The 24,700-nt window shown below is 41.6% G+C and overlaps 1 protein-coding gene across 2 annotated transcripts in view; it reads left to right on the top strand.

The window, feature by feature from the left end:
- The window catches only part of tmem200b (transmembrane protein 200B), a 34,344-nt gene extending 25,924 nt beyond the window's left edge, over positions 1-8,420 (top strand). For both annotated transcript variants that reach the window (XM_070985147.1, XM_070985148.1), the window contains exon 2: positions 6,398-8,420. In XM_070985147.1, the coding sequence (XP_070841248.1) occupies positions 6,448-7,695 (1,248 nt within the window). In that variant the 5' untranslated portion in view covers positions 6,398-6,447 and the 3' untranslated portion in view covers positions 7,696-8,420. The remainder of the gene's footprint in view (positions 1-6,397) is intronic.
- Positions 8,421-24,700: the final 16,280 nt, after the last annotated feature.

Genomic DNA, 24,700 nt, shown 5'->3' with positions numbered 1-24,700 from the left:
TATGTATTTGTTCTTTTCTAGAGATCATTTTTCATTTTTTTTAGAATGTTCCATCATTATATTTTAATCATTGAATACCACAAGCACAGCTAGCAGCCTGTAATTTTACCTACTGACAAATCTAGAATGAACTTTACATACCTAAATGTATGATTAACTGCCATTGACTTTAACCCCTTTGCTAGTAATATTAAGGGGAGACAAACAAGACTGACACACAGTGTGAGCGATTGCCACAAAAGGCAAGACAAAATTTCATGTCATGTTATGGTCCATTTTACGGTAACAATGCAACATTGCTTTTGAAGAGACAATGCTAGCAAAGTTTAAAAAAAAAAGTACTTTTAGCCAGTATTTAGCGTATTTAGTGTGAGCGACTGCCACAAAAGGCAAGACAAAATTTCATGTCATGTTATGGTCCATTTTACGGTAACACTGCAACATTGCTTTTGAAGAGACAATGCTAGCAAAGTTTTTTAAAAAAGTACTTTTAGCCAGTATTTAGCGTATTTAGTGTGAGCGACTGCCACAAAAGGCAAGACAAAATTTCATGTCATGTTATGGTCCATTTTACGGTAACACTGCAACATTGCTTTTGAAGAGACAATGCTATCAAATTTTTTTTTAAAAGTACTTTTAGCCAGTATTTAGCTTTAGCTTTAGTGTTTGGCTCACATACAGTTATTGTTTTGACCCTGTATGCCCATTCATTAATTTGCAGCTGTCTCAACAATGACACACATATGAAACCATTTCTGCTACAGTTGAATCACAAACCTTAAACCTATGCAGGCAAAAAAAAATGCTAGCTAGCATGTCAACTTTAGCAATTGAACCAAACTATCAATTTAACATTCAACCATTTAAATGTGGCCGGGTCATACAATGACGGGACCGGACACAGAATGAAATTTTATGTGGGTCTTTATTTCCCCGACTGTACTTATAAAACATAAGAACAGCGTTAATACTGCTGATTGAGGACTGTAGATAATTGCAGTGGTAACTATAAAGGGTGGCTACCTTGCTTTCCTGTACACAAAACTGGTACTTAAACTGTTAATTCTCGTACTCTGATAGCACTGATGCAACAAAAATAACACCCATTTATCTGCACCTTTAAAGTGTAATCTCTGGTTTACCCTCTGGACACCAGGCTCACTGACTACAAAACAATAAACAGATTGCTACAGAATATAGACAACAGTAGTGGCTCTTCCCTGGCAATAAAACAAAAACATAGTACAAATAAATACATGCTCTTAAGCCACAAAATTGTTCAAGTATTTCAGAAACTTCAATAGTGTATTACTTTAGTGGAAATGTACTGCGCATTTATGAACAAAATACCGACAACAATTTCACAGAAGTCAAAAATAAAGTTCACAGGAAAATAAAAAACTCACTTTCACTCCAGTGTGTAGCCTGCGGATGAGGACACACACCAGGAACTCAACATGGCATATCTCCCCTCTAAAATTAGGCAAAAGCATACAAAACTCAGATATTTCAGTTTAACAGCTAGCATCAAGCACCATAAACTTTGTTTTCACCCATAAGTGTAATGAATCACCACTTACGCTGTCCTGCTGTTCAGTCTTTCCCTCAGCGTGGTGGAGAGATGACACACTAAACACGTTTTAACAGTCTACAAAAATCATCAAGAATACAGAATCATCACTCATCATCCTTGCTCAGAAAACTTAATCACAACCTCATCTGCTGGCGCTGTTGACTATTTTTGTGTTACATTAACGTTTACAGGGATATTTTCCTCTATACAGACAAAGATACACACCTCAGTGGTCCAACGTTTCGCGGAGGTTTTGTTTTTTTTCAGTTCCGCGCGTCTAAAGTCTCCTCAGAACTCCGTGCTCTCGCGAGTTTAGCCCTGTGCCGCTCTTAAAGGGACAGTGTCACCTTAGTTGTAACAAAGAACTCCTACACTATTTATGCCTCAATTTTTATCATATCAGGCTATCAAACCCCCTATAAACAGTCTCTAATTCACCCGGCTACATAAAGCTAACTAGAAAGAAAACAACAGCCAGTCTATAGACCTGATAACTGGCTTACCGGCTTTACCACAGTGGCAGAAAACACAAAACAATATGAAGCTTGCTTGTGCAGGACACACAAGCATTATAACGTGTTACACACATGGAAACAGGGAGCAAGCACAATGATTGAGATATCTCAAACATCAGCAACAGGACTCAGTGGTCTCTTAATTTCACAATGCAGTCAAGCAATAGATATTACATTAACATGCTAGCATTAACTGTCTCTTCTCAGACAAAAGGCTTTTACTTGAGATTGATTCGGGAGCAATTAACATGTTTCAGTCTGTCCAGTGTGTCCAGCGTTTCTTTGTGCTCAGACGGTGGCGGGCCGTTGTGTCGCTCCGTTAGTAGTTTAATGGCAGGCTAGACCTTACACACAGTGCAGGAAACAGTGAAGAGTCGACTTTGTTAAAAGAGAGTGAGGCGTAGAAGTTATCCTTCTCTTTCTTGAAGAGATGGTTATTCCGTATCTTCCTTCTGCAGGTTAAATCAGGTTGTCAGATATACGATCAGCTAACTCTTCTGAGGATCCAGACTTGTTTGGTGAACCCAAACAGTCTGTTACTTGTCCAGAAAGTTAAAGGACTGTTGCTTAGGCTATTTAAAGCTCAAACATTCGAGTAAGAATGATACACCTTCTGTAGCAACTTGAAGTCATAGTCGAAAGGTGAGGTGGAACAGAGAACGTTGTTTCTTTTATCCTTGATGACATCACGGCCATGTCATTGGGTTTCCCCTGGTTCCATTGGGTTTCGTCCAATGTGAAAGCAGAACCAGTGAGAAAATGAATCTTCAGTGGGATGTCTCTGTTCCTCAACCATCTATCGTCTCACTTGTTTAGCCACACACTCCTTACGCAAACATCTTTTATGTTTTTGCCATGTAGCAAGTAATTAACTATTGCTACGTTACAAATTATTTCCAGCTCCAAAAAAGCCTAAAAAGCTGGTGGTTAAAACAGAAGTATGAAGAGTTGTCACTCGACACTGTCTCTTTTAGGTGCAATGGTGTAAACTGGCAGGTTTTCGGATGGTTACAGACCAGGGGCCTCATGTACAAAGACTTACGTGGATTTCCTACTGAGACATGAATCTGTGCGCACGCACGAATCCAAGCACATTTCCTTTGTACATCCCAATCAACGTGGGATTCCCCTCTCTGCACAATCAGAAAATCAAAAAAGCAAGCGAATTGGAGGCGCTACTCGCTGAAGTGGAGGTGTGCAAAAATGTGCTCTTTGGCATGCTTTCCTCCAGCATAAGCAACAAACGGAAGAGGAGTGAGTGGGAGAGTGTGTGAGAGACTGTCAATGGTCTTGGTCAATTGGTCAGTCTGAGGGAGAGGGGTCATTAGCCAGCTCTTAAGTGGGTAGTCACGGTCACCTGGGGTCAATTGAAAGCAGACAAAGATTTACAGTTTCCATTCGTTAATTTTATACACTACAAACATGGATCGCACACTATTGTTGCAAATTAGTGCAGAAGTGCGCCGGGGAAAAGGTGAGGCTGATTAAGACATTTCATACTTTACACACGGGGTTATTAACATGAGTACTTTGCACACAGAGACAATCAGGGGCTTGTTAGTAAGATCTTTAGCTGTAGTTTAACCAGGAAACAGCAAGTCACTAACTTTAACCACTGACTAGTGACTAGAATCATGCTGTGAAGACGGGATAGAATTTGGGGGCGCACATGCTGAATGCGCAACACAGGGATTAATATTAGGACAATTACACAAATAAATTTATTCACCAAGAAGCCACCCATCGCGCACAGAGCCAGCTTGTAGTCTGTTCCCAACTATGCTGTTACTCAGAATGTATGAATCGTGCGTTGAACCAGGCCACCTCGCTACGATGTTGGTTAATTCCATTTGCGCATTACATATGATCTGTACATTGATCGAATGAAAATGTTTCCTATTGACATATATAAATTCATCATGTGATGGCGCTTTTATAGCAATGTGTGTGTTGATAGCTCCGATTGCATTTGGAAAACCGGCTCTCGCTGCAAATTGCACTTTAATGTTGACCTGTTCAGCTGCATTGTATGGGAATTTGCTATACCTGGCTGACGTAAGGGATAAAGGATAATGCCAGACGAGGTGTCCGTTATTGAAAGAAATAAATATTACATCAATTATTAATACGTTAATGTTGTTTTTTACCATTAAAATCGTAAGTTTTTCCACAAGAAGCGGCTGAGTAGACTACTTAATGTCTCTCATTGTGACACGTCGCCAAGGTAACCGGCTCTGGCCACAGAACCTGCTTAACGTTATGTTACGTGATACAAAGTATCATGTCAGAGGGCAAGTGCACCTCTTACTGCCTCTGTGTGTGTGTGTGTGTGTGTGTGTGTGTGTGTGTGTGTGTGTGTGTGTGTGTGTGTGTGTGTGTGTGTGTGTGTGTGAGGATGATGCGAAATTTTGTTTCAAAGAATCAATGTCCATAGATAGTTTCCTAAATCGTTTTTTATTGCAAGAAATATTATCCACCATTCACTCTGATCATTAAATGTGTATCAAGTCTACCCTAAATCTGTTGTCACGGTTACCAACTAGTGTTTGAGCCAGCACAATAATTTAGAACAATCAGGCTATTTGACCGGAATTTTTATATAGGTGTCCTACAACACTTTATTATGGACACCCTGCAGCCAATCAGAATCGATTATTCACCCAGACCATGGTATAAATGCGGATAATTGCATCCCACACGGCTGGCATGGCTCGGCTCAGGGTCGACTGGCACAGTCCCGATCGGTCAGCCAGCTCCCTCTGGAATGCCCCGGTTGCTAGGAACCCCAGTGTGGTCAGCACCTGTATGGGCACAGGCAGCGCATGGCTCCTCGCTGTGTTGCGCTCCAAGGCCAGCCACAGCTCTGCGCACAGTTCCAGGAGGATTGCCCTCGACACCTAAAGTGGCTGATGAACCAGTTGTCATCATGTGCCAGTAAATCCTCTCTGTCTCTGACCACACGCTCTCTTCATATTGCACCATTTGCAGTATCTTCTAATGTTGCTAAAGCAGCCATTGTTTTTAACGGTATTTTTTGCACCACTTTGCACATGCTTTTATATCCACTCATGTAATTGCAGACACATGGGTGTGTGAATTGTTCATCAGTCTTAATTGTTCATGTGTCTCTGATGTGCACATCCCAGCATCACCTCTAATGTCACCAAAGGATCAACAGCTGTAGAAACGTGCGTATGCCAGCCATGAAGTTGGCGTGAGGCACCGCATATTTCCACGGTCATTTCACTCTTGACACATCTGAACTTTGCCGTGAAAAAGAGCTCATTGCAAGTTGTTGTAAGTTTCAACTCAGCTTGTTGCAAATTTCTGGTCTGAATTGGCCTTAAAATGTATTACTGTTTCAAAGTGAAAGGGCTTAATTCTTAGGATTGTATCACAATAAAGGCACAGTTCTTCATTTTAGTCTTAATTATTTTGGACATGATCTCAAAAAAGTCATGGCAAAAATTGTATAACACTGAGGATGAATAAAACATGTGCAACTTAAGTTGCAGGAAAAAAGCATGATATCTGTCACACCTGTCCGCTACATCTGGATATATGGTTTTAGTGAACCTTGTGCCAAATTGTGAGTCTAAATTATGAAATTGTGCACAAGAGCTTGTATGGATCCTGTCAATAGTGCTTTTCCACCACTCATTATTGAAGTTTGTCCCAAGCAGCCCATGGTTTTTACAACTTCTTATGCAAAAAACATTTCAGAATATCTCAATCTTTGCTTTTTTCTTTTCTCTGTTTTTCCCTTTTTTGATTTTTTTTTTTTTTTGTTACAGTAGAGGAATCCTTGAAAGATTCCATGCCAACTGTTATACTACTGCCTTACCACAAACTTTTTAGAAATACGTTGCTATGTGTCAAAGTTTTATGTAATTGTAGCATATTTTTGATCATTCCATTGGCATATGTTTTTGTTTTGTACTATGAATACATTATCTGCAAAACACGTCAAACCCTGTGTCCCCAGTTTTGATATGTGAGGAAAATAGGGTAGGGATGTGTATTACTGTTTGCCACATTGCCTTCTTTGATACTACCATTGGGCACCTGTCAGAAATTTTCCAATCGTACGCATTGTGGCTTTAAAATTTGCATTGTACATTTAAATTGAAATAGCTGACTGTCTTTAAAATAGATGGAAAAATGCATTATTATGTACTTATGTTCAAAAGATCAATTGTTAATAATAACTGAAAGATTATATTATTAATATTTTGCACCCCTAAATACAGACCAGTACTGTATATTTATTGTAGCTGCATTAACTTTTGAAATTTCCTCACTTTCGAAGTCCTCTGACAGGGCTTAACCAGGAGCAAAAGCTCTGGACTGACCTGTGCCATGAAGACCCAGATGGCCCGAGGTGTTACAACAACTCCTTCTTGCCGAGAGAAGTCTCGCTTCACCTTACGAAGCAGAATGAAGAAGGACAGTGTGATCCAAGGCAAGCTTCGCATCCGCTCCATGCCTGGAGCTTTTCTGGTGCTGGGGGTCATCGTGGTGGTAGTTGGCACTGCTCTTGCAGTGGCAGGATACTGGCCCTACCGGATATCGAGATTGTCCATCCTGGGAGCTACAGAGGGGGAAAGCATCTCTGAGTCGCAGACTTCTGGCTGGAGTCTGGGAGCTAAGGGCCTCCTATCCACAGCCAGCCTCATTCACAGTGAACGTATGAAGCTGCTGGGACCTGTCATCATGGGGGTAGGACTCTTCATCCTCATATGTGCAAACACAGTCCTGTATGAGAACAGGGATAGAGAGACTCAAATGCTGTTGGCTCAGATGCACAGTGTAATCTGCTCTGTGTCTACGGCTGTGCCCTCAGTGGATCTTAAAGAAATGGCAGCAGCTAACTTGGTGGCCAAACACTATCAGTGGGTAAACAGTTTACCAGCTGCCCATCTCAACATACTCTGTTTGCAGCAGCTGGCCAGCTCAGAGCCGCTGCTCCAGACCAGGCACCCCAGAGAACAAGAAGATCATGTGGAGGGCATATATCAGCAATCTGTTGACCAGACAGAAGCCCTCCATCACCAGGGGTCAGAGCCTCCACCCTCCCTCCACTCCTCCCACTCCAACTCATGTAATTCCAGTCAAACAAACTTTAACATACAGCCTGGTGCTCAGCACAGGGACAGTGCCAGCTTCATTCAGCAGCCCGCCAAACTCTTCAAGCTCCACAGCCTGCTGTCTACCAGCTCCATGTCCACCCTGGGGGTGGATGATGTGGACATACCAGCTGCTCAGCCGAGGCGGTGCCATAGTATGAGCTACAGAACTAACCCTTACATAGTCCAAACTGGTGTGCATCAAGAGGACAGATTCCACACACCTGGGGAGGAGCAAGAAATAAATGAGTTGCTAGTGATGAGAGAGGCTGGTTTACAAGTTTGTGTTAACATCCCTGGGCAGTCTGTGGATACTGTGGAGGAGCAAACTCACCGAAGCTGGCCTCGGCTAGACCTGGGCAGCGGGCGACGATACCTGAAACTAGAAAACCAAGAAGACTCAGTGGACAAACTGCTGGACCAGTTAGAGCAGCAGTGTTGTCAGTGGGATAAGAGTTTTGGCTCTGGGCCTTTCCAGTGATGACTGCTTTTACTTCACTGCCCTGATGGTACCTGAGGATACAAACACCACAACAAACAAGTAATAATATTTTCACCTGGATTCTAAAACTGCACGATATCTCTGTTTTTAATTCTGTGCAGGGCAGAGAGAAACTGAGCCTGGGATGATTTGCAGTGTAGTGTTTCTCACAAAGATCTTCCAAAATTTGAGCCTGTTCTCAATCTTAAGTGGGATATTGATAAACAGAGGTTATGGTCTTTGCTTGGCTGGATTTGGCAGATTTTTTATATAATTCAAGGAGTGGAACAAAATACAGACCCTACATTGTCACAGATGAGCAAAGCAAATTGACAGACTGTTTACTTCTGCATTTAAATTTGGCAACAGTGCAAGAAATCAATTTGCATCTCATTACTGAAATTGATTTGCCTGTTTCCAGGACACTGTGTGTTCAACCAAGTGAAGGAGCAACAGAAGAGTGCAGGAGGACGGGAGATTGTTTTTACTGTGCCATCAATTTTGAACCAAAGTACCTGGACTCCTGAGCCCCTAAAGTACTGACAGTGTTTCACAAATGCAATTACTATATAAAAATGGGGCTTTTTCCTCAGCTGAGGTCCCATATTCCAAATGCAATGCATGGCAGTGACATACAGTATGTTATATCTTAATATGTATGCAAAGTAATGTCATTGTTGTTTTTGTGAGTATAAGAAGTAATGATACTTAAAGAATATTTCTGGTCTATTATGACTTGGGTCTTATTTTCTCAGGTTTGGACATCATTTAAACAGTAACAGTTATGATGACACTAAGGGCTCTATTTTCAACTTTGTGCCACTGTGGCACAAAGTCAGGTCCACTTCGCCGATGGGGCATGGCGGCGCAAACATTGGTATTTTCGTGCACTGCGGCGCCAGCGCAATTCCTCTCCCTTCTCATCTCAGTCCCACCCAGCAGCGCAACTCGGAAAGGAGGGAGGGGAAAAGGCGTGGAGTGGGTTTGACACAGCCGAGTCCAGTATTCACCAATCACAGCAGCTCCTCGCCTCACCTTTAAAAATGCCGCTGGCTAGGCGCATGGCAAGTTTCGAGGATGTCTGAGCCCGCGCAGGAAACTGTCTGATGCCCAAACTCCCAGGAGGAGACTGACGTTCTGGTCCGGGAGGTCCAGGCTCGCAGTGGCTGTATCGACGGCCTCGCAAAAGTTATTTCAATACTGTCTGTTTAGTGTGGAAAATTATTGATCGTCAGATGTTTTTTGAACTGATGTAACCGCAAATACTCACTTAATGACAAAGCTGGGCGCTCCCTCAAAGCTGGGCGCTCCCTCCTCTCCTGTGCGCTCTGCTGCTCTCTCAGTTGACACGGCGCATGCAGTTCGGCCTCTCTCCATCTTAAGTCCTTTGATGTGTCCTCCGTGAGTTCATAGTGACGTCATACAGCCATGTTGTGTAAAACGCAACATGCCACGAAGAATGCACCGACACACTGAGGGCTGCATGTTAATGCACCACGTGTCTGGTCCAGACATCTAAAACGCCTGTTGAGAACCCCAAATGTGCGTTCAATGACTGACCGAGCACTGCTGAAAACACCGTTAAAACCATGCTGCTGTCTTGTTGTGTGATATATGGCGTCATCAACCACGTTTTCAGTGGATAGCCGTTATCACCCAGCAGCCACCTATCCAGAGGGGGGAGTCCCCAGTAGGGACGCTAGAATTCACCAGGATGAACAAGTCATGTGCTGACCCGGGGAAATTGGCATACTTGTTTGTAACCAGACAATTTGAATCACAGATCACCAGACATCTCTGTTTCACCTGTGTACATTCGGTCAGGTTGAGTGACCATTACTCGTGCCGAACGCGCTTGCGATGTGGTCAGATGAGATACTGATCAAAATATATAAATTTAGGTCTGACTGTATGTGCTGACTCAGATAGTTGCATTGAATCGTGGCTGTTGGTAATTATTGATTATTTATTGAATGATTGAAATGCCAGACACTGTGGAAACCTGCCTTTGAGGTATTGGTGACGTGGGCGCACAACTCCACCGGTTTACAACAATCCACTTGCCCAGCGGTGCACCGCTAGCGCAGAGAGTTGACCAGGTCTGGGGTGGCGAGCTTGCACTTTTACACCACCCACATGGACCGAAATGGACCGAAAATCCAAATCCACCAGCTGATTATGCAGACACCTCCCACTACTGCGTACACCCATCCTGGCGTACCTCTGTGCACCTTGGTTTACCAAAATACCAAGTGCGCTGCGCGCCTGCCTGCGCTGCATGAAAATACCACTGTGCATGGTGTGCACCCTGCGCCCCGCCAGCGGCAGGGACGAAAATAGAGCGCATTGTCTTCACCATTACTGAGATCTGGGAACACAACTTCATTACTGCAACTGTCTGTCTCTTAACTGTGATGGACGTTTGTCATGGAAATTTGTGTAATAAAACAGTTTGCCTTTGTTCTCTTATTAACAGATTATCATCACACACACATGTACACACACACACACACACACACACACACACACACACACACACACACGTTGTGTTTTTATCACATTACATAGACTTACATTCATTTCCTGCAGCTTTACCCTAACCATAACCACTTGCCTATTCCTAGTGGTGTAGCCAGGATTTTTCAACAGGGTGGACTTTTGCAAAGTAGTGTGGGCCACTATTTTTATTATTATTATTATTATTATTATTATTATTATTTATTCCAAGGCAGTAGGCCTACAGCAATTGTCCCAAAATTAAATAACATGTGATTTCATCACAGATCAGACGATTAATGGCAAAAAATAATGGGCCACATTGATAAATAGATTATACTTTATTCATCCCCAGGGTGAATTTAAGGCAGGACATACACTGGAGATCAAAATTAGAGAACAACCTACAATTTCCTAAATGTCAAGGTCACCGCATAGTCCTATTTGAAATGATCCAAACAGGAGTAAAAGAGCAGTATTTTAAGCATTTTTCATGAGTTACATATATTCTGAAGCACAGTATAAAAAACTTAAATAAGATATTTGAAAAAGAACACTGATCAAAATAAGAGAACACTTTCAGACATCCCCCAGTTAGTGGTGTTAATCTGGCACCTGGTGCTAATTTCCTTAATTATCTGAGAAACCCTATTTAATTGGCAGCCTAACTTTCCGGTTTTACTGACTTTTCAAGATGGTGAGACGTTCTAAAGTGACTGAAACCCTCCGGCAGCAGGTTGTCCAGATGACGGCCAAAGCGATGACCCTGTCAGCCATAGCGAGAGAAGTTGGTCGTTCCAAATCTGTGATTTCGAGAATATTGCATCTTTACAATGTCACAAACTCATTCAAGTCCCCCAAGAAGGCTGGTCGTCCACGAAAGACAAATGCAAGAGAGGACAGGATAATGCGGAGAATGTCAATGGGCAATCAGTTCAACACTGCAGCTGGAATTGCTCGCCAGTTCAGGGCTGTACATGGTAAGGATCTGTCTCGTCATACAGTGTCTCGATGTTTAAGAGCATTTGGACTGAAAGCCCACTCTGCGGTGACCAAACCTCTCATTAGCAAAAAGAATCAAAAGGCTAGACTAGCCTTTGCTGAGGAGCATGTTGTGTGGACAGAGGAAAACTGGTCCAAAGTTCACTTTAGTGATGAAAGCAAGTTTAATTTATTTGGGTCCGATGGGAAACATTATGTTCGTCGTCAAACTGGGGAAAGACTGAACCCAAAGTGTGTAAAGAAGTCAGTGAAAGGTGGAGGAGGAAGTTTCATGGTTTGGGGAATGTTTTCTGCAGCAGGAGTTGGGCCTCTTATACAGCTACATGGCAGAGTGAATGCAAATGTTTATCAGAACCTTCTTCAACAACATGTAGTTCCTCCCCTGAGTTCATCACCCAATCAGCCAGCAATTTTCATGCAAGACAATGCCCCCTGTCACACAGCAAAACGGGTAAAGCAGTTCCTTGAAACTGAAAACATTGAAATAATGAAATGGCCAGCCCAGAGTCCTGATCTAAACCCAATAGAAAACCTCTGGAAAATCCTTGGTGACAAAGTTATGGCCAAGAAACCCACTACAGTCACCGAACTGTGGAAGAGACTTGAAGAAGAGTGGACCAAAATCACACCGGAGCAGTGTGAGAGACTGTCCTGTGGCCGCAGATGTGCTGAAGTCATTCAAAACAACGGCCTGTACACTTCCTACTAATTGTTGACTGTTGTGACCTTAAAATAATTTAGTTGTAATTTTTCTCCGTGCTACAGTCATTGCTGTTCTCTAATTTTGATCATTGTGTTTTCTGCAAAAGTGCTTTGGTTATTTTGTAAAACACTGCTCTATTAGCATGATATAGCCACAAAAAAAATCCTTCAAATGTTGAGCAATGAAGAATACATTATTTCTGAAAAAATCAAGTGTTCATAAATTGTTCTTTAATTTTGATCTCCAGGGTACATGCATGCATGTGATTTTAACATTGAACATACAGACTTGTCAAATAGCTACTCAAGACCATGGAGAAGAGAACCATATAAAGTAGCCTGGGCTAAATATGAGCAAAAACTAGCACACCAGACTAACTTTGTTGGTGATTGTGAGTGCTTTGTTAACATGTAACAACAAAAAAAACATCAGAGAGCCTGAACCCAAAACATGGATTCTGAAGGTACTACTCAAAACAAAACAACTTCTGACCAGGAAGGCTATTGAGTTCAACAAACATTTCAGGGATGTTCAATTCGGTGTGTGTGGCTGAGTGTGAGTGCAGTGCGTGAGTGCAGTGCATGAGTGCGTGCGCGTGTGGGAGAGAGAGAGAGATGAACTTGGAGCTAAATCCGTCCTGATGGCCACTAAATTTGGAAGAAAGCAAGGAGGGTGGGAGAGGGAGAAACAGAGAGAGCATGTGCATGAGGTTGTGGCGAGCGTTATCATGTCTCTCAACAGCTTGTTGACACCTGGGAAAATGTCCAGCAGGCCGCTGTCCATCACTTCTACCAGGGACACAAACTCATTCCCTAATGCAACCTTCCTTTCAAGTTAATGCCAGGCACTTCTGATAGGGTGGGCCAGCTGTCAATCATAGTGGCACTGGCCTACATTGGCCCTTATGTGGCTACGCCACTGTCTATTACTAACCCTATACCTAACCTAACCTTGCCTAACCCATAAACCTATCCTCAGTCTTCACCCTAAAATTTAATGATTTACATTAAGGGGAACTACATTTTGTCCCCATAAGGCAGGTGAGTCCCCACAATTTGACTGTGTAAACAGATTTTTGTCCCCACAACGTGATAAATACCGGGTACACACAAACACACACACACACACACACACACACACACACACACACACACACACACACACACACACACCTTAGCACACAGCACATGGCCAGGTAGCCATCACACACTCCATGGTAGCCGATATTGCAGTTATGTTTATTATTTTGGCATGTCAGTCGCATTTCAGTTCTATTTTGTTCTATGACCACAAATGTACTTTACAGTATTTATTTCTTAAGGTTAAAAAAATGTGTTGTGCAAAGAAATGGACATTAAACTCCTGGATGAATTCTGAGTTGGTTATAGCATGTTCAGGTGTCTTTTTTTTCTTTTCTTTTCTTTTTCTTTTCTCCACACTTCAATTTTTATTTAGTTTTCACAGAGAAATAGACAGAACAAGATATCTGCATCAGCAAACAAAAAACAAAAGCAAATATACAAAAAAAAAATCACAAACAAATAGAAATAAAATTGACATTAAACAGTTGTCCAGAAATATTTCAGTATTCATACATATCTATTTTGATTGGGCATTATTCTAGTTGGTGTCAAGGCTCATATATATGTTCCATTTTCCCAGTTCTCTTTAAATGCATTCTCTTAGACTCTCAAAAGATACGTCAACTTTTCCATAACAAAAATGTCTTGGACAATTCCCAACCACTGTTCCTGTTTTGGAGTGTGTACTGTAAGCCAGTTTCTGGTAACCGCTTTCCTACTTGCTGCGAGTAAAACTTTAGTTAAGTAAAGGTCTTCTCTGTTCACAACATTGTCAATGTTCCCAAGATACATCACAGGGCAAATGTTCAGGTGTCTTTATGTTATCATTGTAATGATATCAGTTCAGTAGTTAAAAGGCTTTTTTAGTGGTGTTTAATCATTGACATTTAGTGAAAATGAATATTCTCCATTATAGGTGCTGATAGGAAAGGTCAAAGATAGTCAAGGAAATCAGACATTTATGTAAATGCTTCCCAATAAGTTTGGTGGCACTTCATTTCCAGTCCCCCCATTTAGCATATAAAAAGCATACAATAATGAATAAACTCAATAAATATTGAGTAGTGTGTGGATGTAAGCAGATGTGTTCATTAATGTATGTGTCACCAGCTACAACTTGTCTTGTGAGCACCGGCAAGTGAGGCTGCTGTATAAACAGATAATGAATGAAAATATAGTAATACACTGTTGGAAAAAATATGGTTTACATTGGAGAAGCAATAATCACTGACAAATATTGTATATGAATAAACACTGAAAATGCCATTCTTACTGAAAACAGCTACATTATAGTGTGTTATAGACCATTTATTGAATGTTAATATACTGTTTATATGCCAAATGGGGTACTTAAATTGAAGTGCTACCAATATGCTTAAATGGGATGTTATTACGAGGAAGAAGGATGGCCTAAACTATGAAGATATGACCCAAGTTTAAAAAAATAAAAAATAAATAAAAATCATTATCTTGAAAAATGAAGAAGACTTTCTCTTTGTTTTCCTTTATCTGGCACCTCCTCCTTCTGGTCTCCAGTTGATCATCTTTCAGAATGCACCAAGTATTTATGAGGAGGGTTACCACCCACCTCCCCCATTCCCATCCTTTGATAAAATGGACAGAATGTGCAGACAAGGTGAGCCTGCAGCCCTGCTTAGATTTAGTGAGGTGATCATTGTTACTGCCCACAGCTGTGTATGTGTCATAGGAGTATGAATCAGAGTCTCATGGGCCAACCTCCTTCCTTGTCCTTCCGTCTTCCTTTTATAACGTGCAGATGTGCATAGGTGATCCCTCCAACAGTCTGGTTTTCTTTCCGTTTATGCTGTCTGTTCTGTATGCCTTGTATGACACTGTGTGTTCTAAATGTATACCAAGCAATATCAGTGGTCTGACAATGGCTATGCCTTGCTCTGTGTCAGCCACTAAATTAAACAGCATTGCCATGCCTGTGTTGCAAATATAAGACTAAGCAAAAGCAGCTCCTGTTTGGTGTCTACTCATTTACTCAAGCTGTCAAAGTAATGGCACCTGGTTTATAATATGTATGTAGCATATGAAAATCTCTCCACTACTGCTACTGATGATCCCATTCCTCACACCAAAGGAGACTTTTCATTCCATCCATATTTCTCAGGCTGAACACATACAGTTAGAATCTAGACATTTAGGCCCAAAGTCAGTTTATCACCTGATAAATCAAATGTGAAAGTACCTGCTTGATGGCAACAATGAGGTAGAGTGACAGGAGGAAATTCCCCAGCTTCAGTTATCCTCACCAGGGTCAAAGCTTCCCCCCTCATTAGATTTTATTGTTCTTTCTGACAGATATGCAGTCCCTGGTGATTTTTTCATTTCATTGGTTGTATACAAGATGGTCTCTGGGTTTCTAACAACCCATAAAGCTAGCAGGTAGGATGTCCACCCTCTGCAGCAAAAGCAGAGGAAAGTAGAAAATTACGTGACTGCAGGAGCGTAAGAAAGTGCAGATGTGAAAAATTAGGGATCATCTTACAGCCTCTGTGCCAGATCTCATGTGCTGTTGCTATCTGCTCAGATGGTCTGTCAAGCTTTCGTGACACTGCCAAGCAAACAGAGCAAAATTATAAGAGGTTACTGCAATTAATTGCTCTCTTTATCAAACATTCAGCCAGGATAATTTGGACAGACAGATTATTATTATTGCCAATTAGCTAATATACCCAAAGCATTCATATCTGACAAGCAGGGATATCTGATATCTGCAGAATGAAGAGAATTATTACAATATTGTTTGAAGTTTGTATTCCCCACAAATCATGTACACTGTATGCTGACACATTTCAAAAGTATATGTGGGTGTTTTATACTATGTACATCATAATGTTTTGTTTTGTTTTGTTTTGTTTTGTTTTGTTTTGTTTTGTTTGGTTTTTCCAATCCTCCTCCAAGCCTTTGTTCTTATTTAACACTTTAGGTAACTGAGAGACCAACTATTCGTTCGGCCGAGGTGGTAACTCATGTGTCTGTCCTAGCAATTCACTGGTTCATCAACTGACTTGGCTGCTTAACAGCTCCGAGGCTTCTAACTACCATGCCGAGCCTAGCAATCCACTGCGTTGGCTACTTGAGCCAAATGCAGTGCATCACCACCACCCACTGTAGACAAACAGGTTTTATCTAGATTCTGTTCTAGATTCTACTAGTCCGTTAATAAATTTTGAGATGCCTCAGCAGCTGTGGCAATTGTTGACCAGCTCAATAAACTATGTTTATGGTGAAATGTATTGGCAGCAGTGTTAATTTTGACAAGAATTTTAAATTTAGTTTTAGTCTTAGTCGCTAACTGAAAATATATTTAAATTTAATTTTAGTCTTAGTCATTTACTGGAAATAATATTAAATTTAGTTTTAAGTCTTAATCGCTTAACTGAAAAGTGTAGTTGGTTTTAGTCACATTTTATTATTATTATTATTTTATTTTGTTTTTGTCAAGATTTAGTCCGTGGAATCCAGTTTTTGTTTAATTTTTGTCAAATGTTTTAGTCATAATTTTCTCAGACAGTTTCATGATACTGTAATGGATTTTGAACTATGCATTTAGTCAGTAGGCTGAGAATGTGTTACTGACTTACCATACTTTTATAAATTATATAAAAATGAATGCCTAAAGTGTGCTAGCAAAAGTGCAATAAAACAATTATTTTTCCTCACGGGTTATCCTATTTATTTTCTTCATACGTGCCACTGTGAATGCATGTACAGTAAAAGTAAAGCAGACCCTGTAGACATGGCATGGGGGGGTTCTTTTTTTTTTCAACAAGACTCCTCTGAAGTACAAGTTATTAAAAACACACAGTAATAATAAAACAAAAGCAGTAGAGCTTGTTGTTTTTAAAACTGGTAGGTGGTTGAGCAAAACGCATAGATCAACATCCAAAAGACATTCATAGCAACCTAAAACAGATTGGCAAAAGTAATTAGTTTGCTCAAAGACTGACTTGAGACGTCTTCCTTCCCACCTGACATGCTGGTGAAGATGAGGCACTCATCTTTGAGTGGCCAGCAGCAGCTAAAATAGTTTCTTTTGGCTTTAAGCTAGTTAGCTCAGATGACATGTGAACATTAGCTTGCCTTGTTGTTGTCTATCGGTCGGCGCTCGACATGCACCTGGCACGCACCAAGCAGGGGGGAAAGCATCCAATGAGATGGGGCAATGAGAGAATTTAACTTGCACTTTCAAAAGTGATTGGTTAAAAATGACAACAAAAACCAGGTTGTCGCCTGAATACTGACAACTTTTCGTCTCGTCTTCAGTCCTCAGGACATGATGAACAGAGATTTTGCTGTAATTTCTGTTAATATTTTTTTCATTTACTATGTCGTTATAATTTAGTCATGCAATAAAATGACGTCAATGAATACTTATTGGAATTTTCGTTGACAAAATTATCACTGATTGGATGTTAAATGAAACTACAGCTAACATGTAGACCAATGCAGATCTAATGGCCTGTCTACATGAATGTATTACACTGTATTGAATTGAATTACTGTAATGGTAGGTTTAAATATAATTGTTCACACTTTATTATCTGTTAAACATAACATTTTCTAGGCAGTTGTAAGGTCAAAGATTTAGGGTAGCCTGCACTTCCTGAACAGCGCTGCTGCATATTATTTCTGTGAAGATTCTCAGTCATCCAAGTCATGGCTATCCAAGGAGTGTTGGCAACCTTTGTAAAAAAAAAAAAAAAAAAGAAAGAAAAAAAAGAAAGAAAGAAAAAAAAAAAGCAACATTATATATGTGGTCCCATGCAGTGAGGAATGCACAGACCTCTATATTGGGGGAAACTAAACATCCATTAAGCAAAAGCATGGTGGCTCAGCACAGGAGGGCCAAATCCTCAAGCCAAAACTTATCAGTTTGGCTACACCTGAAAGATAATAAACACTCATTTGAGGCCAACAATGTGCAGACAGATGGTTTGAAACAAGATTGAAGGAGGCTGTTTACGTAAAAGCAGAGAAATCATCTCAAATACAGTTCTGTCTTTTCATCCTTTCCCAGGAGATTTAAGAACTGTTCACAATTGGCCGCTGTGACAACTCCAACAACTGTCCTTCACACTGTGCCCCAGATGATTCCAATGACTCAAATGACTAGTTACACATCAAGGAGCACAAATGACCCAAGTGGTTTCAATGACCATGATAATGACCAGACAGAGATTAAATACGTGGGGCTCCCCATTAGTCAGAACTGAAGGAGCCCCTTCGATGAGAGACAAAACATTTTCAAGTTTCTATAACCAAGTCCAGCTACCCTTGATTCAACCTTCCTTGGAATGCCGCACATTTTGGGTGTCACGGTGGAACAAGTGGTAACACAAGTGGTAACACTGTCGCCTCACAGCTATAAGGTCCCGGTTCAAATCCCGCTGTGGGTGCTGTGGGCGTGTCCTCCACCATGTACCTTCAGTGCCTGCTCAAGGAAAAAGGGGGCCTGGAGTTTCCATGTTCTCCCTGTGTTCACCTGGGGTATCCTCCTTAAATAACCCCCACTAAAAACAACTTAGACTGCTTCTTAATTGATCCCTATTTGGGAAATTATATATATATATATATATATATATATATATATACTGAGAAAAAATCAACAATATATACAAACAGGTGTGCAAAGTAATACAAACATCATGAGACATTAGTGACGTCAGTCTCCTCCTGGGAGAAGTTTGGGCGTCAGACACTTACTTTCCTGTGGGGTCTCAGTTATCCCCGAAACTTGCCATCTTCAGGCGAGGAGCTGCTGTGATTGGTGAAAATTTGACTCGGCTGTGTCAAACCCACTCCACGCCTTCTCCCCTCTCTCTTTCCGAGTTGCGCTGCTCGGTGGGACTGAGATGAGAAGCGAGAGGAGATGGGCTGGTGGCGCAGTGCACGAAAATACCAAAGCCTGCACCGCCATGCCCCATCGGCGCAGCGGACCTGACTTTGTGCCGCATCTGCACTGCGCTGGTAGTGGAGTCGAAAATAGAGCCCACAGTGTAAATCAGTGGTGGAAGAAATATTCAGATCTTTTAAGTCAAAGTCAAAGGAGCAATGCCACAAGAAATAATCTGTAAAAAGTAAAAACCTTGCATTCAAAATGTTACATAAGTAAAAGTACAAAGTATGAGCTTCGAAATAAACTTACAATTAGTGCTGTCAAAAATATCGCATTATTAACGCTTTAACGCAAATCAATTTTAACTGCGTCATTTTTTTTAAACGCAAGATTAATGCTCTTTGTGACCGAGTGAATTTGTAGTCTTTCATAAGCTGTGGCCACTGCTAGTAATGTAAGAAATACTACAGGAACCGGTTGTAAACCAGAAACAAAACAATAGACATGCCCCACGCACATGTTTGGTCTTGCCTGCTCGCTAGCTGTAAAAGCATATGTGTAAAAGTGTAGGCTACCGGTTTGTGTGGATGTCAAGCGCGAAATGCCAAAATGGATGCGAACAAGATTCTGAATGGAAAGTTTAGTTTAAAAAAGTTGCCAGATGGGTCAACTGACAAGACCAAAGTTATCTGTGTGTACTGTTGGTGTGAATTGAATTATCACCGTAGCACATCCAGTCTGAAATGCCACTTGATGGCCAAACACACGGCGAAAGCGAATTCTCCGCCGTCTCCTTGTCAAAACCAGGTAACAATGGATGGCTTTCAACAGAGGCATATGGATGCTATTATGTTCAAAGGAAACTTAAGAAAGGAGAGTTTAAGTCATGGTTTAACTGCACTATAGCCTGAGTCCTAGTTTGCAATGACGTGCACTTTGTAACTTTATCTTGTATCACCCTGTTTTGATCCCTACGGAAGCCCTAAAAGGTCATGGATCAACATGATTTTTTCACTCCGTTTTACCGTGATAACGAGATATTATTCTACCATTTTGTCATTATAACGACATGATATTCCACTGTTTATCATTATAACGGGATAATATTCCACCGTTTTATCGTTATAACGAGTTAATTTTCCAGTGAAGTAGGATGTCAAACCAACCCGCCAAATTGGAAGGTGCTCTGCTGCCCTGAACACCACCGACAGAAGCCAGGCCTGTCGATGTGCTGTCCTGCAGCTGCACACTCGGTAAGTTGAGCCTGTTCATGTGTTTGTTAGTACTTTTGCAAGTCTGCAGATACAAGTTATCATCCTTAACAGTAAGTGGCTTCAAGTTAGTCAAACTTAACCGCGGTACAGGACAGAACAGTGCCATCTGTATTTGTGTGTGCGTGAGCCTCCCTCAGAGAGTTTACGGTCAGTGTACTCTTTTTCAATGAATCTCTTGTAGTGACATTCCCGCTGTGTTACGTGTGGTTACAACACTGAGTTTTACTGTCCCCCGTTTTCCACCTTGGAAGACGACGTACATTTCTAATCCGCAGGTGATCAACAGCTGGCAGTCCCGCATCCTTTATTGACAACTGTCCAGCCCGTAGTAGCCTGACTTCCGGGTCAACAACCTACAAATATGAGAAACGGAATGACACTCGCTTGTTTTGGTTCTCGATTTCAGTTTGAAATCAGACACAAGCACAGAAAAGCATATGTTGTGTTCTGGTGCTGGCATGCTGATAAGTAGCAGGGGATGACGATGATGATGATGATGATGATGATGATGATGATGATGATGATGATGATGATGATGATGACTCGATATTGATGGTGGGATACTGGTTACCGGTGCTACATGTTGAGGATGCAGCCTGTTCACTAGAGTGGGATGCTAGTACGCTGGACGACCACACTGAATGCTGGTATGGTGATTGTGTCATGTCTGCTTGTAACTATTGGAAATGAGGCTATTGTAGACACATCATCATCATAACAGCATTTAGTGTGGTTGTTCAGCATACCGGTATCCCACTCAGGTGAAGAGGGAGAAATATGGTGCAATATTGAAAATGGTAGGCCTCACACACTCATAGTTTTGAATTATTAGAATACCACTCCAGAAGGCAAATTAATAATTCTTTAATTGTACAAAATTGTACAAATTGGGCTGATCTTGTTCAGCAGCTCCATGATCCATGTGTCGTTCTAGATAGCTAAGATGATCTATGCGCCTTCCACAGGTCATGATGCTCACTGTAACAGTGTACAAAATGGCTCATTAAAAATCAGTTCTGGTTTAATGGAAGGGTGTTGTTTGTTTGCCGTACAGCTCCAGCAGATGAGACGGACCCAAAGCCAACGAAACAGTCAGCTAAAGGAAGCTCTGAAATGTGAAAGACATCACTTATCCAGGTAAACTAGCTGGCTGTATACATTCTGTGATCATAAATGTCATGAATGAATTAAGACAGTCAGGGATTTTCATATTTACCTTCAAATTTGCCTGTGAGCCAGCTTTGCTGCTGAGAAATGTACAGTATATAACATTTACACTTGAGTTGCAAGTGAATGTTATGTTTCATTTGCAGTTAATTTTTTGTCATGATGCTCACTGTAACAGTGTACAGAATGGCTCATTAAAAATCAGTTCTGGTTTAATGGAAGGGTGTTGTTTGTTTGGCGTACAGCTCCATCAGATGAGACGGACCCATGTTTGACAGACGAGACGGACCATCTCAAGGATCTACAGACCCAGTAATTCCATTTTTACAGAGACTCTGAACACACCGTGGCTGGGACTAAGGCTACGTTCCCACCAAACGCCTCAAATGAAATCGCGTTGCGCCAGACGCTCCAGTTTTGACGCTGGCACAAAAATCCCTTGCGGCATCATCGCGTTGCGCGACAAGCCCGCCCAACAACATTTCTTCCGCCATTTCATTCTCTCGTTGACCACGTCCGTACGTCAGCACGTCGATGACGATCTCAACGGTGATAGGCTGTTGCGGCGCGTCTTCACGCGAATCCGCCGCAAAAGTTCAATAATTTCAACTCGAGCGATGAAGCGATGGGGCGACGATGAGAGCGATTTTCGCGGCCAACGCGTCTATCGCGCCGCGCAATCGCGGCCATCGCGTCGCCCGGCAAAATGACGCTTCACATCGCGTCTTTGCATTGACTTTGTATGTAATCTTGCGGCGCGATCTTGTTTCATCGCGTTTGGTGGGAACGTAGCCTAAGTATTCTGCTTTTGAGTATCTTGTGGTGCTGAGGCAGAAGCTCTTATAAACAAATTAACTTTTTGTCAGCTTACTCATTCTTCCTGCATCTGTATCTGTATCACATCACGCATCTTTTTAATCGCGGCCTTACACAGGCTGAAATAGCTTTATGCCTTGCAGTTCGACACAATGTACGCATTACTGTACGTCATCTAAGAAGACTGCTAGCAAGGCTTCAACTTTATCGGCGGCGCAATCAAAGTGCACCTGATGTTGTTATAAACTATATAGCTGACCAGCTAAGTGGTCCTGGACAACTGCATGGCTATTGGATGATGACTGAGCGATGCAGATCAGCAGGATTGCAGGTCACTAGAAACCTGGTGTATGAAGTGCAGTCTGTTCTGGACCCCGAAGGTACACAGCAGAGAAGACGGAGGAGACTCAGAAGAAGGCATTACAGTGTCCCGGGACCAAATTACATTTGGCACATGGACTCCTACGATAAACTCACGCCGTTTGGCATTGGAATAAATGGCTGCATTGATGGCTTCTCATGACATGTCATCTGGATGGAAGCAAACTTCACGAACAGCAAACCGGAGGTTGTTGCTGCATATTTTATTCATGCTGTTAGTGAGTGTGGGGGTTGTCCAAAAATAATCAGATCTGATCTTGGTACTGAGAATGTACATGTCAATAGATTACAGTATTTTCTGCCTGAGGATGAAAATGGCACAGTTCATGGACCTTGTGTTCTCCAAGGAAGAAGTACTGCAAATCAAAGGATTGAAAACTGGTGGGGACACATTCATTTCTGCTTTCTTGATATCATTCAGGTAACCAGAATCAATCTCCCTCACTCACTCACTTGCATCAAAATCACTCAATATCACTTGTATACCAGACAGTTGCAGCGGCTCGCCAGCTCCATTTCTAGTGATGCCTCCCATCCTTTAGCGAGTGAGTTCCAGCTGTTGCCATCTGGGCGCAGATTAATAGTACCCAGAACTCGGACCACTTGCTATAGGAACAGCTTTGTCCCTGCTACTGTCTCTCTCTTGAATAAGTTTTAATGCACGGTATTGAGGTCTATCTTTTATTTATTTAGTTCTATTTATTAGAAATTTCACCTTGTTTTTATTGTCTCCTGCCTTGGTGATAATATTGATCTTGAATTGTCGGTATATGTCCTGGCTAAATGTGTGGGTGTGTGGGAGATGCCACCTCTGTTTTTACTGCAAAACAAATCTACCTATGGGTACAAATAAAGTCAACTTGAACTTGAACTCACTCACTCACTCACTCACTCACTCACTCACTCACTCACTCTTATTTTGTCTTATTTTACGGAAGGAGTTGGACACTGGCGAGAATGTGGAACACCCACCGGATCCGACCAGGTTCTACTGGACATGACTTGTTTCATGGAAAACCTTTTCTCATGTATCATGTGCCAGAACTCTACCAGGCACAGGACTACCTCCATCCAGTGGACTTTGAAAGACTGGACATCATATTAGAAGCAGAGGTCTGCCTTTGGAAAACTGAGATTGTCTGTGATCCAGGCCTGTATGAGCTCATTGTTTTAGTGAAGGCAGAGCATAATCTTCAGACTGGCCATAATGCTATTGAGGCAACCAGACTGTACAGAGAGCTGAGGCCCTTGATAAGAGCACATCTCTCAGGGCCAGAATAGTCCTTACTTTGCTAATGCCCCAGTTCCCAGTGTTTTTCATGTATTTGCTTTCTGATTGTTTCTTATCAGGACATTACTTTTGCACAAAACTTCAATGCATCAGTAAACTAAAATTGCCACCACTGAGTTGCATACCTCCATGAACCTCCAATCAAACATTTGTTTAAAAGTTTGCCATAATTAGTTGATGAATTTTGAAGTGATGGACCACAATGTGTTTTGTGAGGTAACAGTGACCTTGACCTTTGACCACCAAAATGTAATCAGTTCATCCTTAAGTCGAAGTGAGCCTCACAGTGTTCTTGAGATTACCAGTGGGAAGGCATAATGATCACATGTTGATTTTGAATATCTGGATTGTTTGCATGTTCTTATTCAAGAAAATAATAGCATTTTGTTTTTTCAGTAAAGATTCAAATGTACCTGACAGACCTGCAGTTACTTTAAGACATGGTACATGGCTTAACACTGCTACGCTCAGGTGCAAATTGCATTATTTTTTCTTCAAGGTGTATAATGTTTTTGCACTCATACTCATTTACTCTCTTGGTTGTGTGAGTGCTATTTTTCAAGGGTGTCAATTACTACATCATTGCGGAAATAGAAATTGCTGAAACAACATGGAATACATGTGTCTAACAAGATACAGTCCAGTAAGCAGAGATGTTGTGTACCTCACTGGATCAATGCTTGATCAGGTCATGTTTTCTACTTTACATTAAAAAACAAAAATGTCAAATAATTGCTGGGTATTCATTTCTATATCGAGTTTAAAAGGTCAGCTCTTTCTTTAGAATAAAGAACGGAGCTCAGAGTAGAACTGCTGATCCTCCACATCAGGAGGAGCCAGATGAGGTGGTTCCAGCGTCTAGTTTGGATGCCCCCTGGATGCCTCCCTGGGGAGGTGTTCAGGGCATGTCCCACCAGGAGGAGG

This window comes from Chaetodon trifascialis, chromosome 17, assembly GCF_039877785.1.
Source record: "Chaetodon trifascialis isolate fChaTrf1 chromosome 17, fChaTrf1.hap1, whole genome shotgun sequence".
Lineage (NCBI taxonomy): Eukaryota > Metazoa > Chordata > Actinopteri > Chaetodontiformes > Chaetodontidae > Chaetodon > Chaetodon trifascialis.
This window is presented reverse-complemented; position numbering and strand designations above follow the sequence as displayed.